Source organism: Macaca nemestrina, chromosome 2 (assembly GCF_043159975.1).
Source record: "Macaca nemestrina isolate mMacNem1 chromosome 2, mMacNem.hap1, whole genome shotgun sequence".
Taxonomy (NCBI): Eukaryota; Metazoa; Chordata; class Mammalia; order Primates; family Cercopithecidae; genus Macaca; species Macaca nemestrina.
The window spans coordinates 164,541,230-164,557,559 of record NC_092126.1 but is presented as its reverse complement, the minus strand read 5'-3'; the positions used below and the strand labels follow the sequence as shown (position 1 = coordinate 164,557,559).

General features: G+C 42.2%; 1 protein-coding gene across 2 annotated transcripts in view; it reads right to left on the bottom strand.

The window, feature by feature from the left end:
- The window catches only part of LOC105470345 (beta-1,4-galactosyltransferase 4), a 29,328-nt gene extending 14,258 nt beyond the window's left edge, over window positions 1-15,070 (bottom strand). Inside the window, exons 1-4 of one of the 2 annotated variants that reach the window (XM_011722209.2) lie at window positions 14,956-15,070; window positions 10,933-11,150; window positions 3,738-4,135; window positions 715-947 (exon numbers count right to left, since the gene is read on the bottom strand). In XM_011722209.2, coding sequence (XP_011720511.1) covers window positions 715-947; window positions 3,738-3,990 — 486 coding nt within the window. In that variant the 5' untranslated portion in view covers window positions 3,991-4,135; window positions 10,933-11,150; window positions 14,956-15,070. The remainder of the gene's footprint in view (window positions 1-714; window positions 948-3,737; window positions 4,136-10,932; window positions 11,151-14,955) is intronic. The other variant, XM_011722212.3, reaches the window with a different exon arrangement.
- Window positions 15,071-16,330: the final 1,260 nt, after the last annotated feature.

Here is a 16,330-nt window from a genome sequence, read left to right as displayed (position 1 = left end):
ATTTGGATGGCCAAGGATAATTGTGAAAAGTTTAGGCACTGATGTTTAAACTGATGTCTTAGTTTTTTTTCAATAAACTTTAATGCCAAATAGAGGTATCTTTAATCACCCACTCCACTAACCTCAGAGGTAAGCTCTTCAAAAGCAGCCGATGATTATGCTGTGCTCCTACCAAATCATGCTTCTGGAAGCCAAATAAGTGAATCCAGAAAGTGAAAATCAAACATAACATGTTTCACATAATGAATAGTGGCAAAGTTCGGGGCAGAAATGTGGTGGCAGCCATAGCTACTGATACAGAATATTCTTTCAAATCCTCTGTCTAGATCCCGATTGAGTAGCTATGGTCGATAATGACAAGACAATTCCAGAATCTCATCATGTAGTGCACGTCACGCACAGAAAGAAACAGAAGGGGCCAGGAAGCCTCCGGGAAAATCTGAAGGCAGTCATTGGCTAACAGAAGGGTTCACAAAACAGGCTTCCTCCAGAGGTTCCTTTAAGAGTAGTAAAATTTCCCAGAACTTGAACCCATAACTCCATGCTCTGAGACAATAATTTCCTCTACTCCTTTCAAGGATAAATGAGGTAAGAGAACTCTTTTTTGATGATAGTCTGATGTTCCTTTTACCCAACATAGACAAAGAGTCACATGGCCAAGTCTGGCAGAGAGAGGAGGGTCTAGGGCAGGCCCTGGTCTGCTCCCACGCTCACCTGGTGGATGACGTAGATGCCATAATCCAGCTGCTGCCTCTGCAGGAAGGGATGCAGATGTTCCAGCAGGTACATCAGGTGTTTCTCTCTGTTCCGGTGGGGAATGAGGATGGCGACCCTCTGTAAAGCTTTACATTCCTCAGGGCGATACCGGCCTCTGGACACCTTGGGATTTTCTGCCTGTACCTCTTCCAAAGTGAGATCTGGTTTGAAAATGAGCTTGCTCTGGCCTCCTACAATGAACATAGAACACAGACAATAACAGTAGCTACTTCAAAAAGTGTTGAGGTTGACATGAGCTAATATGTATAGAAAGAACACTGACCAGTTCACAGTGAGCACTACAAATGTCAGCTTTTATTATGATTACTTTAAAGGCTCATTTAGTCATGATGATAGCCAGAGCATCATGTCACTAAGGTTACTGGCTGCAAAAGCAAGTGGTGGATATATAATATAAGCACTTCCTTGTGGCTGGTAATCAACTTGCTCTATGATCCATCTGTAAGGTAAGAGCAAAGGTCAGGGCTAGACAGAGTAACTTCAACTTTGGTCTATCCTCTTTTCCTTCTCCAAAATCCAGGAGGATGGGAAAATCTCTTAAATGTCAATAGCATTCCACAGAATCAAGCTCCTGGACAAGGCACTCTTCCTCCCCCTTCCCTCAACTCTGGAACTACCCCGGCTCCCTGTAAGCAAAGCACTAAAAAGAAGTAGAAACCAGTCTCCCTCCCTAACCTAGCTGTAACAGGTATGTGTGGCACTGCAACAACTCTCCCATTTTGCCACCACAACAGACGTTTCCAATCCAGCACAGCACTTGCTCAGTGTCTGGAAGCAATCCACACAGACGAAGCCCAAAGCCATCCACAGGAAGAAACAGCTCAGGTTTTTTGTGGCGGTTGTTGTTTTCTAAATTCCATGTATACTGGTCAGGCTGTCAGATCTCAAGATGCTTGCAAATTGAGCTATCCCCTTCTGAGTAAAGCAGTCATAGGCCCTTCCTGTGCATAAGTCTCTATGCCTTGTTCCATGTAACCATCCCCTACCCTGGTCATGGCTGCTTACACCAGGCTCACGTGTCTAATGGCACCTTGGGGCTCTGCCCAATAGCGGGCAAGGTAAGCAACTTCTTCAAGCCACCCAAAGAGAATAATTGGCCTACAAGAGCCTTCCTGAAGGGTCTGTATGCAAGACACAGCAGTCAGTAATGCCCTAAAAACAAAGAGTAAGGAATGGAGTTACACAGATGACAAGTACTACAGCTGATGCTGGGCTCTCGAGCTACCAGAGAAAATGGGGTAGCTGTTGAGATGGTCTCCTGTGTGGCCTGTTCACAATTCCCATCATTAACCTGACCGTGTCTCTGTTCTTGCACCCTCAAAGAGCCTCATGCAACAGGTCTAATATAAACTAGTCCCCCGCCTTACCTTCTCATTGTCATAACTTTTTACATGCCCTAACCTAGTATCTGCTTCCATTTACCCTCTATCAGTCTCCCTATCACTCCCCCTACTCCAACATCTTCTCAAGATCTGCCCCTCCTTGGGTCACTAACGGCCCATTTTAAGTCATCACCAACCACATCACCTTTAGTCCAGTACTTGCCCAGTAATGCATCACTGCCCTCTATTCTTTATGAATGAGTTTACTGTTTAAATATCCTGTGAACATTTTAAGCAAGCGGAATAATCAGCCATATTTGCATTTCACTGACTCATTTTTACATCTCAACTTGTACTATCTGTGAAGGAACACACAAAGGAATAACACTTTGGCTCTTCCGTGAGTAAAGAGAAGCAGCATGCCAATATGAATACAATACAGGACTGTGACTCAACTAGGAAAGGGGTGCACAGACTGAATGTCTGTGTCCCCAAAAATTCATATGTTGAATCCCTAATTTCCACTGTGGGGCCTCTGGAAAGTAACTAGGTTTAGATGAGATCATCATAAGGGTGGAGCTGCCATGTGGGATTAAAGCCCTTATAAAAAGAGCAAGAGGTATGGGATCTATCTATCTCTGTCTTTCTCTCTCCCTCCCTCTTTCCCTTTCCCCCTGCATGTATGTGTGTGCACAAACACACCAAGGAAAGGCATGTGAGGACAATATCCAGTAAGAGGGCTCTCACCAAGAAACTGACCATGCTGGCACCCTGATCTTAAGACTAATTTACTGTTTAATATAAGTTGAGAGGCAAGACATAAAAGGTGAACCAAAATATACTACATATTTAAGAAATAAACTACTAAAGACTATATTGAAAAACTTACCTAGTCTGTCTCTTGACTCCATAGTTTTGGCCAAAGGAATACAACAGATGTGACCCCAGTGAAGCTTGAATGTGCTTGCATTTCTCCTCCCATGCTCTGGTGCTCTGCCGATGCCATGAGGAGAACATACCCAGGCTAGCCCACTAGTTTCAGCAGGAGAACAGGAGGCACATGGGGCAGAGCCACCAGCCTAGATCAATGGACCCTATAAATGTGTGCTGCTGAGACTTTTGTGGCTGGATAATAAAAGTGGGTCTGTTCCTATGACGGAATACTATACATCAATGAAAATGGACAAACCATAGCCACACGAAACCGTAAGAATAGGTCTCACAAAAATAATGTTGAACAACAGAAGCCAAACACAAAAGAGTACATAACGTATGCTTCTAATTTGTAAAGTTCAAAAACAGGAAAAATCTAATGTGTAGAGTTAGAATCTTGAAGCCAGAGTGGTGACTGAAAGAAGCATGGGAATTCCTATGGTTCCCGCAAGATTCCATATCTTAATTTACATGCCAGTTAGACAAGTATGTTCATTTTCTGAAACTTAACCAAGTGGTACACTTCTGAGTTTTATACTTTCATGTACATGTCATAGTTATTTTATTTGAATTGACAGTTTTTGTGACACAGGAGATATATATATTTATGGAGTACATGAGATGTTTTGATACAAGCAAGTACCTGTTATTTTTAAATTAAAAAAAATGCATACTACTTAATCAAAGGAAAAAGAGAACACTTACTGAGGTAAGGAGATACAGAAGGGCAGTTGTCAAGTTCTGCTTTCTTCGTGGATGCTTCATTAGTCAGAGTTTTTCCCTTCCCCAAAATGAGGGCCTTATGGAAATTAGCCACAAGCTCCTTTGCTTTAGGAATCTCTTGAATGGCACCCACGAAGTAGTTACTGGTGGCCCACCCAACCACCGTAAGGCACAAAGTCAGAAGCAACAGTAATCGTAATTTGTAGGAAAGGTGGAAAGTCAGGTTGAAGCCCATGTTTTTTATTACGTGAATAATATGTATCTCTCTGCTTCACTGCAGGCAAGAAAGCTTCAAGTTGAACTTTTCCAATCTGATTGCGAACTTCATGACAACTGAGGATACAATGCCTGCTTTTGCTCAGTAGTTCTGCTCCAACAATCTAAAACACAATCACAAAAGACACATTGTTTCAAATGGAAATGCTATCCTGAAATGATTCACTCCAGCACAAACTGAAAACGCATCCCTGATGGACCTTGACTAACCATAATGGTAGGTCTCCCACTTAGGGTTTAGGGATCCGAAAACCAGAGGTTTAGAGGTTCTAAGCATCGATACATCACAGAAGCACTCTCTAGGTTATCAGTCAGGCTGCCTGTCACCCAAGAAGGGAAGCCATTTCCAGATGTTGGACAGAACAAATAGGCAAAGGAGACAAGGGAGACTGCAAACGCCCTAAGACCTGAGCTGGGCACAGCCTAAGACACAGCCCTAATGGTTCTCTGCCTCAGCTGCCCCTTCCTGGCACAGTTTTAAGGGAGGATTTAAAAAATGTGAAGCCTTGTTACAGAAGCACATTTTGACCCAAAGAGAAAATGAAAAGGGAAAAGTCCTTCTTCCTTGTGAGAGCCAGAAAAACATGGTCCTCAACAACAGGGAATGAATGCTATATTCTCAAAGAGGCACTGGCACAGGGTACATTGCAATGGGAGCCAGAAAGAAGCCTGTCAAGAAACATAGAGAATCCCCAACAGGAGGTCAACAATCTATCTGTAAGAATAACAAAACTACAGCATAGTGTTTAAGATCAGGAGTCTGGACTTAGACAGAAACTATAGTTCTACTACATAACAGCTACATAACCTTGGGCCAGTCATTTAACCAAGCCTCAGTTTCCTTATCTGTAAAATGGGGATAAAAATAGTATCTACCTAGAAAAGTTATTGTGGGGCTTAGATGACTTAATTTATTAATATATAAAGTGTTATCCCACCTTGGCCAGCAAGCAGACACACTGAAACACCACTTTCTGTACTGTATTTCTCACTGTCAGCTGACAAATTGCCACCCTGATTTCATACTTCAGCAGCATGAGATGGGATAATATGAATTCACCTCAAAGAGGGGCCTATGCCCTTAATTGACAAAAATCATGTTTTTAAGATCACCAAGCTGAGGGCCCACCCTGGACCACAGAAAATACACTAAAGTGGTAAAGGCTACCTGACAAGGATCCCTGGGTTGCCGCCAGCAACATCCGCTATATCCTCTCTGTGTGGACAAATCACGTCTCTCCTCAAATTCTAAACATGTTCTCAGAAGAACACAGAAAATGCTAAAGCTAAGGCATAATCTCCATAGACAAACATATTCTCAATTACACAAATAAAATGGAGACCAAAATATTTTCTATGCTAAATAATCACATGGAAACACTGATGATTAAATCTTAAATGACAAAAAGAAAAACAAAAAATAAACCCTGTATCTGTGTTATGATTACAACTAAAGACATACAATTAAGGAAAGTCTAGAAAGAAATATACTCAAAAGCTAATAATAATTATATTAGGAGAATGGGATTAGCTAGGGGTGGTTTTTTTCTCTTTTCTTTTTAGAATTTTTAATAATATAGTTTTTATATTATCATACATATTTTTGTATATCACATATTGTCATATTTACATATATTTTACATATATCATTTTAGATACTCTTACAATGAAAACAAAGTGAATTTTTTTAATGGTGAATACAGAGGCAGTAAGTAACTGTAAAAAACAACCACCACCTCAGAAACTCTTAGGATAGTGTCACACTTACTAAAGGATACAATTCCAAAAATTTAGTTTCAGGTTAGTTGGAAGGAAACCTAGAAACTATTTCTCTCTAAACACAATGCTATAGATAAAATGGGAGGTTAGGTTCTTGGGGAATGTTTGACCCAGGAAGCAATTAAACAGTATGGCCTGTGTTCAGGGTCCTGTGAAGGTATCACAGGAAGTCAATGCTGAAGGCAGTAACAACTAATAAAAAAGGGCAATTTATGTGTGCATTTACTCTGTGCCATGCAGTGGGGTAAAATCACTTGTATTAACCTATTTAATTATCATTTAACCATATGATGGAAGAATTACTAGTCTCCTCATCTTACAGGTAAGAAAAGGAAAGGAAGTTTTGGACAGATTTAAGTACCTTGCCAAAGCCCACACAACTAGTAAGTGGTAGCATGCACTCTCAGCCCAGGTGCTCAGCTCCACATCCTTCACATGGATATTTCCTCTTTTCTCCCCTTGGTGCCTGGGTCGTCCCAACACAAACCCTTGAATATTCAGGTTCCCTTGGGGGCCTTCTATCTCTCTCCCACATCTACCTTCCCTTTCCTAGGGCCTGTCTGTTCAAATGCCTTCCTAGAGGTCTATTCTTTTCCCACCTGCTAACAGTAAGTCATCAGGTTCCTGAGGCCAATCAGACAACCTCTTGCAGACTTAATTGTAGGAGGATTAAATGCTACGATTGGCAATTTTTAAAATAAAGATCTCAATCTTAGAAAATTCAGACTGGGAACATTGCTTTTCTTTATTTTTTATTTTTATTTTTATTTTTATTTTTTGAGACAGGGCCTCACTCTGTTGCCCAGGCTGGAGTGCCGAGGCGCAATCCCAGCTAACTGCAACCTCCACCTCCTGGGTTCAAGCAATTCTAGTGCCTCAGCCTCCCAAGCAGCTGGGATTACAGGTGTGCACCACTATGCCTGGCTAATTTTTGTATTTTTAGTAGAGCTGAGGTTTCACCATGTTGACCAGGCTGGTCTTGAACTCCTGGCCTCAAGTGATCCATCTACCTTGGCCTCCCAAAGTGCTGGGATTACAGGCATGAGCCATTGCACCCAGCCCTGGAAGCATTGCTTTTCTAAGAACTATTTTCAGAGGGAGAGTCCCCTGGAAGAGCAAATCGCAGAGTGGAAGGAGGTTATGACCCTAAAATTACTGCAGTGTTGAAATCAGAAAAGATCTTAAAGAACACACATCGACCTCCCGCATTCTACAGACGGGTAAGAGATTTAAAAACCTACACAAGGCAGGGGATACATGGGAAATATCTGTACTTTCTGCTCAGTTTTGTTGAGAATCTAAAACTGTTCTAAAAAATACAGCTGAACCTTGAACAACACGGGTCTGAACTGCACAGCTCCACTTACACTCAGATATTTTTCAAACAAATGCGGACCAAAAATACAATATTCCCGGGATGCAAAACCTGTGTATACAGAGGGCCAACTTTTCCAATATGTGGGTTCCTCAGGGCTCACTACAGTACTTGAGCACGCATGAATGTGGGTAGATGCAAGGGTCCTGAAGCCAATCCCTTCCACATACTGAGGGATGACTGTAATTTAAAAAAACAAAAACAGAAACACCTACCCAAGAACTAAATAGCTGTGAATATTCATAAACTAATATTGCTCAACTGTAGCTTATGGACTCTGTTCAAATGTAAGACATTTATTCTAAAAGCAAGGAGCCTGGCCGGGCGCGGTGGCTCACGCCTGTAATCCCAGCACTTTGGGAGGCCGAGATAGGCGGATCGCGAGGTCAGGAGATCAAGACCATCCTGGCTAATATGGTGAAACCCCATCTCTACTAAAAATACAAAAAAGTAGCCGGCCTGGTGGTGGGCGCCTGTAGTCCCAGCTACTCGGGAGGCTGAGGCAGGAGAATGGCGTAAACCCAGGAGGCGGAGCTTGCAGTGAGCTGAGATCTGGCCACTGCACTCCAGCCTGGGCGACAGAGCGAGACGCTGTCTCAAAAAAAAAAAAAAGCAAAGAGCCATTATTAATAATTACTTAAGTATTAGTTAGGCCTTTATTACTAATCCTGCTTTTGAGACAACATCTGACCCAGTTAAAAATAATTACTTACCTATCTTTCTAAGTCTAAGTGCTCTCCCAAAAACTGTACAGAAAGCCAGCATAAGTAAGTTCAAAGGTAAGATTTCCTTAGCTCCTGTGAGTAAACATCTGAAGTGTGAAGGGTCTGTCATCTGTCTGTCCATCTATGTTTCAAGAGAGACCAGCCAAGTGACTGGAGGCAACCCCTCTCAGAGTGTGTCCCAGCAACAAAATGATGAAAAATACTTATCTCACAAAGTTGCTCTAAGAATTTAATGAGATGATGCACCCAAGTACACTGGCATATCTGGTACATTTCCAGGACACAAGCTTTTTTTTTTTTTCTTTTTTGAGATGGAGTCTACCTCTTGCTGCCTGGCTGGAGTGCACTGGTGTGATCTTAGCTCACTGCAACCTCCACCTCCCAGGTTGAAGAGATTCTCCTGCCTCAGCCTCCCAAGTAGCTGGGATTACAGGCTTGCGCCACCATACCCAGCTAATTTTTTTTTTATTTTTAGTAGAGACAGGGTTTCACCATGTTGGCCAGGCTGATCTCAAACTCCTGACCCCAAATGATCCACCCACCTCAGCCTCCCAAAGTGCTGGGATTACAGGTGTGAGCCACTGTGCCTGGCCAGGAACACATGTATTTATTGGCTCTAATTACCAATATGATTCATGCTTAGATGTTATCAGAATATTGCCCAAGATAATGTTATCTCTGGAATTAATGAGATGATTTTTACTTTCTAACTCTGTAATTTCCATTTTTTCTTTTAATGAGTATGTAATATTTTTATAATCAGAAAAACATAATGACGTTTTAAAGAAAGTTATTTTTAGGGCAAGTGACTCCCGATTGGTGTTTGGGAAAGTGCCATCATATTGGATTTATTTACACTAACGTTTAAATAATTGAGAGACCTTTAATTGTCACAAGAGTCTCAGAGTTTTCTTTTTCAGTCATGGCTGTCTTGAAGCGGCAAGGGAATCATCATGACTACCGAGAACAAATTCAGGCAACATGAAAGAAGTTATTTAGGGCAAGATTTACCACTCTTTCCCTTTCTAGAAGTCTGCCCTGTAGTTAAAAATGATCATGTTCTCATATTTGGTTTTCTTCCACTCGATTCAACCAGTCTTTTCTGAGTACCTGCTATTTTCAAGCAAAGGGGATATGATATAAAGAGAATGAAAGCCCACTCTTTGTACTCAGAGTTTATTTCTATCTTTTTCTAGACCTCAATGTCTGCAATTTCCTGTCAAATATGAGAATGACTCCATCCCAAAGTGGAAGAACAGATGAAACGAGATGGATAAAATACTGAGAAGTCTTGAAGATAGGTGATAGGTACCTGAGAGTCCATTTTCTTTCTCTCTACTTTTGTGTATGCTTGAAATTTCCCATAATAGTTTTTAAAATCTGGCAAGGAAGATAAGCTATAACAAAAGGAAGGGCAACGTAAGTGCTAAGTATCATTCCTGGAGAATCTCTAACCACACACATCTTTACTCCACCAAAGTGGGTGGGGAGGACACCATGTATCACTCTATAAATATTTACTAAGCATTTGCACCAAGGAGAAAGGGTGTGTTCATTCGGCAGCTAAGAGCACCAAAATCAGCATTCCAATGTCTCTGAACCTATCAGGTAATTTTGCAGACACAGGGCATCTGAGTGGGCTTGATGTTATGCCACGCACATGATCCTGATGCCTTGGGACTCCGTGGGGCAACACTAGAAGAAAGACTGATTATTTTGCTACTCTTTTGACTCCTGCAGAGTTCCTAGGCGTTTACCTTTTACACATGCATTGTCCCACCTTCCTTAGGCCTTGGTATTCATTATCCCAATTACAACTCCTTTAGGAGGCTTCTGAATGATCACTGGCCAGATTCTAAAGGGGCAGTGGTTCCCTGGGCAGGGTAAGGAATGGGATAAAAATGATGACAGCCATTTACATGTACAAGTCATTTAAACCCAAAGATTAAGCTCCTAATGGCCCAACCTACAAGCATTTGAGCAATAAAAAAAAAAAAAAGGCACTGTATTTTAACCCATAGGATAAAGTGAATATCCACTAGTCTATACTGATAAAAATGATCAAACAAATAAATGAATAGAAGAGAAGGGGTGGTTCTTTTCTTACAGTAAATTAAAACTAGTAAGAAAGTGAGAGATGGAAAAAAAATCACCCTCGGCAAACACCACTGAATAACCGTTGCAGACAAGGTTCACCAATGGATGCTAAACTAATAGGCAAAAATCTGAGGATAAACAGTATAGTCTCAAAGTATGTCCCCCAAGGTAATTCTTAACTACAAAGGGAAAGACAGTAACTTTGTAGTGGAGAAGCCCAATCGCTCACCACAAGTTCATTCCACAACACACCTAACTGGTACTCTTCGAAAGAATCAAAATCATGAAAGACAAGGAAAAACTGAGGAACTATTTCAGATTGGAGGAGACTAAGGAGAAAGAAAAACTAAATAAAATGCAGGATCCTTGATAAAATACAGTGGGAACAGAAAAAAAAAAAAAAGAGAGAGTAGGAAAATTGATGAACTTTAAAGTTTGTAGTTTAGTTAATAGTATTGATCAATGTAGTATGGTTATGTAATGGGTTAATATTAGGGGAAGCTAGGTGAACTCTCAGTACCATTTTTACAACTTTTCTGTAAGTCTAAAGTTAACTAAACATAAAAATAAAGAGTCAGAGACTAGGTATAACCCAAGTCAACAAATGCTAGTAAATTAACTTACTTCTCAAGGAGAATCATTGTTTTTGTATTTCTAGTGCCTCAAACCAACCTGACACACAGCAGGTACTCAATTTAGTAACAAATGATGGACTAGGATATACTAGTTGAAATATATAAGGACACATCATAATTCCAGGCTACTGCTAAAAGGAATGAAACATAAAGAAGGTGGGAAATAAAGATTAATCAAATGAGTACAAAATTCCATCTGAGGAGGATTTTAAAAACTAAAAAGGCTCACCCCGACACTAGCTCCCTTCAGTTCACTAATATCAACACTTTTCTAAGGGTAGGGTCCTCACCTTTAATAAATGACACTTTTGCTCACACCCACTGCCTTCCGCTCCTCTGCCTCTAAAAGTGCTACTTCTCCTTGGCTTGGGGAGGAAGTGTTGCGTGGCCTGCCTCTTCCTTCATGAAGCCACAAAGTGCCACTGTGTGAGTTCCATGGCACACTGGAACACAGCGTACCCGCCTCTGAGCAAGAGCCGTGGAAATCCACACTTGAAGCGAGGTGGTCCTGCAACACCCAAACGACCAAAGTTATTTTATGTAGTATATGCTATGCAACATAATACAGAATTCACCAGAATTTCTGATGGGAGGTTTCAATAGAAGTTCATCATGTACTTATATGTTACTTTCAGCTGTCCCTAAAAAATCAACAGTGGAGTCAGTAGGAGTTTACTTTCTGCAGTCATTAGGGGCACCTCACCCTAAACGTTCTTAAAAAGGTTTAAAAAGCTCTGAGATCATGGGTATAACAGGGCTCTGAAGTCACATAGAGCTGAGTTCAAATTCTTGTTATCAGATGCATGAATGGCTTTTGACAAGTAACCTAAATGTTTTGAGTCTGTTTGGCCATTTATTTAAGAAGCATTTCTCAACGTCTGGTTCCAAGAGTGCCTTTATCAAATACATAAGGGAATGTGTTAAAACTGTAGATTCCTGGGCCCCACTCCAAAGCCAACGGGTCAGAACAACAGCCTCTGGGACTCAGAAAAATGAAATTTTAACAAGCTCCCCAAATGATTCTTAGCTGCATTAAAGTTTGAGAACCACTGATATAAGAGGATGGACCTGGAATGCAATAGATCTTTCAGATATGTTAATTTTCCCTCTGGTTAGGAAAAGCAGTAAGAAGATATGTCAAAATGAGATTTTAAAAATGCATTTGAAAGGTTTTTGATTCCATCATTTAGAAATGTATTCTAAGAAAACAATCAGAGAGGTATACCACAATATTGAAACCAACATTGCTAAAATAACCAAAAATTTAAGAGTCTAAATATTAACAATAGCAATCTGATTTAATTAATTATAATACATCCATATGATGGCATATATGCTTCCATTAAAATGTTTACAATAACTACATGGAAAAGTGCTCATAATAGCTAAGTAGAAAAAAGATATAAAGATGTATATAAAATATAGGCTGGGTGTGATGACTCATGCCTGTAATCCCAGCACTTTGGAAGGCAGAGGCGGGCGGATCACTTGAGGCCAGGAGTTCGAGACCAACCTGGCCAACATGTTGAAACCCCTTCGCTACTAAAAGTACAAAAATTAGCTGGGCATGGTGACGCATGCCTGTAGTTCCAGCAACTTGGGAGGCTGAGGAAGGAGGATCACCTGAACTGGGGACGTGGAGGCTGCAGTGAGCCAAGATCATGCCACTGCACTCCAGCCTGGGTATCAGAGTGAGAACCTGTCTCTAAAAGAAAAAGTATATAAAATATACTACCAACTATGCAATACATATGTATGTGCATACCTTTTACATACAAAATGACAGAGTCACTGGTGGTCATCTCTTAATTGTAGGATTAGGGAAAAACTTTTATTTCTTCTATATCTTCTAATTTTTCTAAAATGGAGTTTTCATCAACAGAAACAATGTTGTTTTCTGATAAAATGACTACATAGTTTTCCTTTAAAATACAGTCGTCCTTGGTTTCACGTTCTGCGGTTTCAGTTAACCGCAATAAAATACAGTAAGATATTTTGAGAAACAGGTGACATTCATATAACTTTTATCACAGCATATTATAATAACTGTTCTATTATTAGACATTATTCATCTCTTACTGTGCCTAACTTATAAGTTATGCTTTATTATAGATATGTATGTATATAGAGAAAAAAACAGTGTATATAAGGTTTGGCACTATCTATGGTTTCAGGCATCCACTGTCAGTCTTGCAACATATCCCCCAAGAATAAGGGGGACGACTGTACATTAAAATTTAAAGATAACATCACAGACAGGAATTCTAACTTTTAGTTACATAAGTTTGACAATTCATTCACATAACCTTTAAGAAAACCTGTTCTAAATAGGCCAAAAAGCCCCAATCTCAAAGAGAAACTTCAGAGGCTGTTAGTTATCTTCAGTGCCAGAGAACCCTGTGGTCTCTGTTTGAAATGCCTATTCCCAGGCTGCAGCCCCAGAGATTTTTATTTCAAAGGCCTCAAGTGGGGTCAAGAAACTGATATTTTTGCCTGGACCCGTGGCTCACACCTGTAATCCCAGCACTTTGGGAGGCCGAGGCAAACGGATCACTTGGGGTCAGGAGTTCCAGACCAGCCTGGCCATCATGGTGCAACCCCACCTACTAAAAACATAAAAATTAACTGGGAGTAGTGGCCTGGGCCTGTAGTCCCAGCTACTTGGGAGGCTGAGGTGGGAGAATGGCTTGAACCTGGTAGGTGTAGGCTGCAGCGAGCTGAAATCGTGCCACTGCACTCCAGCCTGGGCCACAGAGCCAGACTCCGTCTCAAACAAACAAACAAAAAATGTATATTTTTAACAAGAACCTAGGTAACTCTGAGACATGCAGCCAGGTTTTAGAAACCACTGTTCATTGATGGCTTAAAACAAAGAACAGAAAACCATCACTGACTTGCTTTGGATGTTTCCACTGAATAAAAGATCTTCAAAGAGAAGGTTAGTTCCCAAAACTTGTGCAAGCGTTTCTGGAAAAGGCAGGCATTACTATTAGCTCGGCTTAAAGTAGATACTAAATACTTATTATATTAAGTGGCATATAAACTATAATCACAGAGCTGATTTTATTGCCCTCTCTACCCACTTCCCCTTAGATTATGTAGTCAGACAGTTCAATTCAGGTCAGTACTTCTTCACAATGTATGTTTTCAATCCGATCAAAGCTATAGGTAGACGAAAGTTATTGCAGTTTCATGGGGTTTACAATTTCCATAAAGAACAAACCTGCTCTAGAAGACAAAATTCCAAAAACTTCTGAACTATATCCAATCAAGCATTATCTTCTCCCGCAAGAGAGACCTTCCAGCACTCCCCACCTGGGTCTCGGGAATAGCTTTCCGCATCCTCTTCTGAATCCCAATTTCTCAATCTGGGCCCTGAATCCCATTCATCCTCATCTCTCCTTGATTTTCTAGGATCTTCAATGTGTTATTTTCCTTTCTTTAAAAATTAAAAAAAAAAAAAAAAAAAAAAAAAGCCACGACTCTCCTCCACACTCAAATTACCATCTTCTCATTCCTCCTCTTCATCACCAAACGGCTGAGGAGGTCTACCAGTGCCCTCACCACCTCCACGTCCCCATCCCTCACCCACTCTGGAACACTTTGCAACAGGATGCACACCCACCTTCTGTTGATAACCACTCTCCTAAGGCTACCAACCCATAGGCCTTTTCTCGGTCCAGAGCCCCTGGACTTGTCTGCTTTTTTCCAAACCAAAAGTTAACAGCTCTTAGCTAATGGAAGACAGAACATCAAGAAATACAGATCAACAGACAGTGGATGGCTGTCTCCGAAGTCCTTTATAATCCAGGTGACCAGGCCCTTCGGAGAAAGGTCAAAGGTTGCCCGCCCCTCGCAGGACTAGGGCTGGGGTCAGCTGATCAGTTTCCCCGTTGAAACGCTGGAGAAAGAGGGTTTCCAGGAAGAAGGGGCTTTTTCAGGTTGATGCACCCGGCGGAGAGGTGCTGGGGGCGACCCCGGATCGTGACCTGGGTTATGAGTGAGCCCTGGATCTTTTCCTACCTGGCAGCAAGCACCTCGCCTGGCTCCCGGCCTGCAGCAGAGGCGGGGCTGCGCGGGATGCCAGCACCTCAGCCGGTGCCTCCCGCCAGGCTCGGCCTCCGCAGGCCCCCGGCCCGGCCCACCGCTCCAGCTGAGGAGGGACGGCCCACGGAGGCCGCGCTATCCCCACGGCCGCCCCGCCCCAGCCCCGGGAACGACCCCGGCCGTCGCCCGGCCACCCTCGCACGGCGCCCGTGTCCCGGGAACTGCATTTCCCGAGCTCCGGCGGAGCCAGGGCCGCGTGTACTCACCCCAGACGCGGCCGCAGCGAGCTAGTACTGCCCAGGGAAACGCGAGGCCGCGGAAAGCGGCTCGGGGACCGCCCCGGCCGCCCGGGAGGTGGCTCCTGAGTACTAGCTCCGCCTCCCGCCCGGCCTTGGCCCGAGGGGCGGGTCCGCCCGGCTCTGCACGCGCCTGGCGCTCCACCCCTGCCAAATCGACCACACCAGGGGCTGGAAGGAGCACCGGCAGGGAAACGGAGTGTTGACGCCTCGGCCTCTGGGTGGCTTTAAAACCCTGTGCCAGTAGTAGACAAAGTGCTGGGCGCTTCCCAAATTACATCCCTTTAAATACTCACAAAGCAGTAGGAAAGTACTTCCATTTTACAGAGTAGGAAACTGAGGCTTTAGAGAGGCTAATAAACTTGCTTTAATCACCCTACGAGATTTCAGCCCTCTCAGCTGCAAAAATAATAATAATATTGTTCCCATGTTGCAGGTCTACTTAGAATATTAAATGAATAACTTTTTTTAAATCCTTATTTCTTCAAAGGTATTATTACAGAAGGCCAAGACAATTAGATTTATACTAAAGATGTGAGTGAAAAATTATGGTAGGCTCTGTGTAGGCAGTCGGGATAGCTAGATTCTCCAACACAGCCTCCCACTGCACGCACGGGAAACTAGTAGATTCTCCAAGAACCACCCATCCACTCCACCCAAAAAGAAACAAACCATAGCTAGAGCCAGTGCTGGGCTCATTAAGTTCATAGCAGGAAATCTGAGGCTATACTGAGGCCACATAGGCCAAACGTAGGCCCTTGGAAGCTGGAAAAGAGGGCCACCTAGTGGCAGTTGAGCATAGGTCAGTGAAATAGGTCAGCACTGCTCCTGAAGAAGGTCCAATGTGAAACTTACTTTTTTGTTTGTGTTCCCTTTGTAATATGCTGTAAGGTTGTATAACCACATTTAGTGAAAAAGGACATTACTGAATTTAATCCAGTGACATTATACAATAAGTTACTTGTACCTACATAGATAGTCCCCAAGTCTTCAGTATGTGATGCCCGGAAGCATAATACACCTTTTGCAAGAATCATTCAGCTTTTCTGTATTTGGTAGCTGGTAGGTTATTAATTGGAAAAGTTAGGCTATTGCTTTCAGTAAGTGTAGGAAAGCAAGTAGCAGTGATATCTACAAAATCAAAGATAGATTTCCAATCTGCTTTTGAGGTTTTAGGGTGGCTTTCATTGGAACACAGAGAGGCACTGGCATTAATAAAATGGTTTCCTAGGGTAGTGTTTGTTTTTTTTTTGGCATCAGTCCAGAAACCCAACAGTTGCGTTGGTTTTTCTTGTTAGAGCATGAGCCTTAGCTAAAGCCATCTATAAATTATGGTCCCATGGAT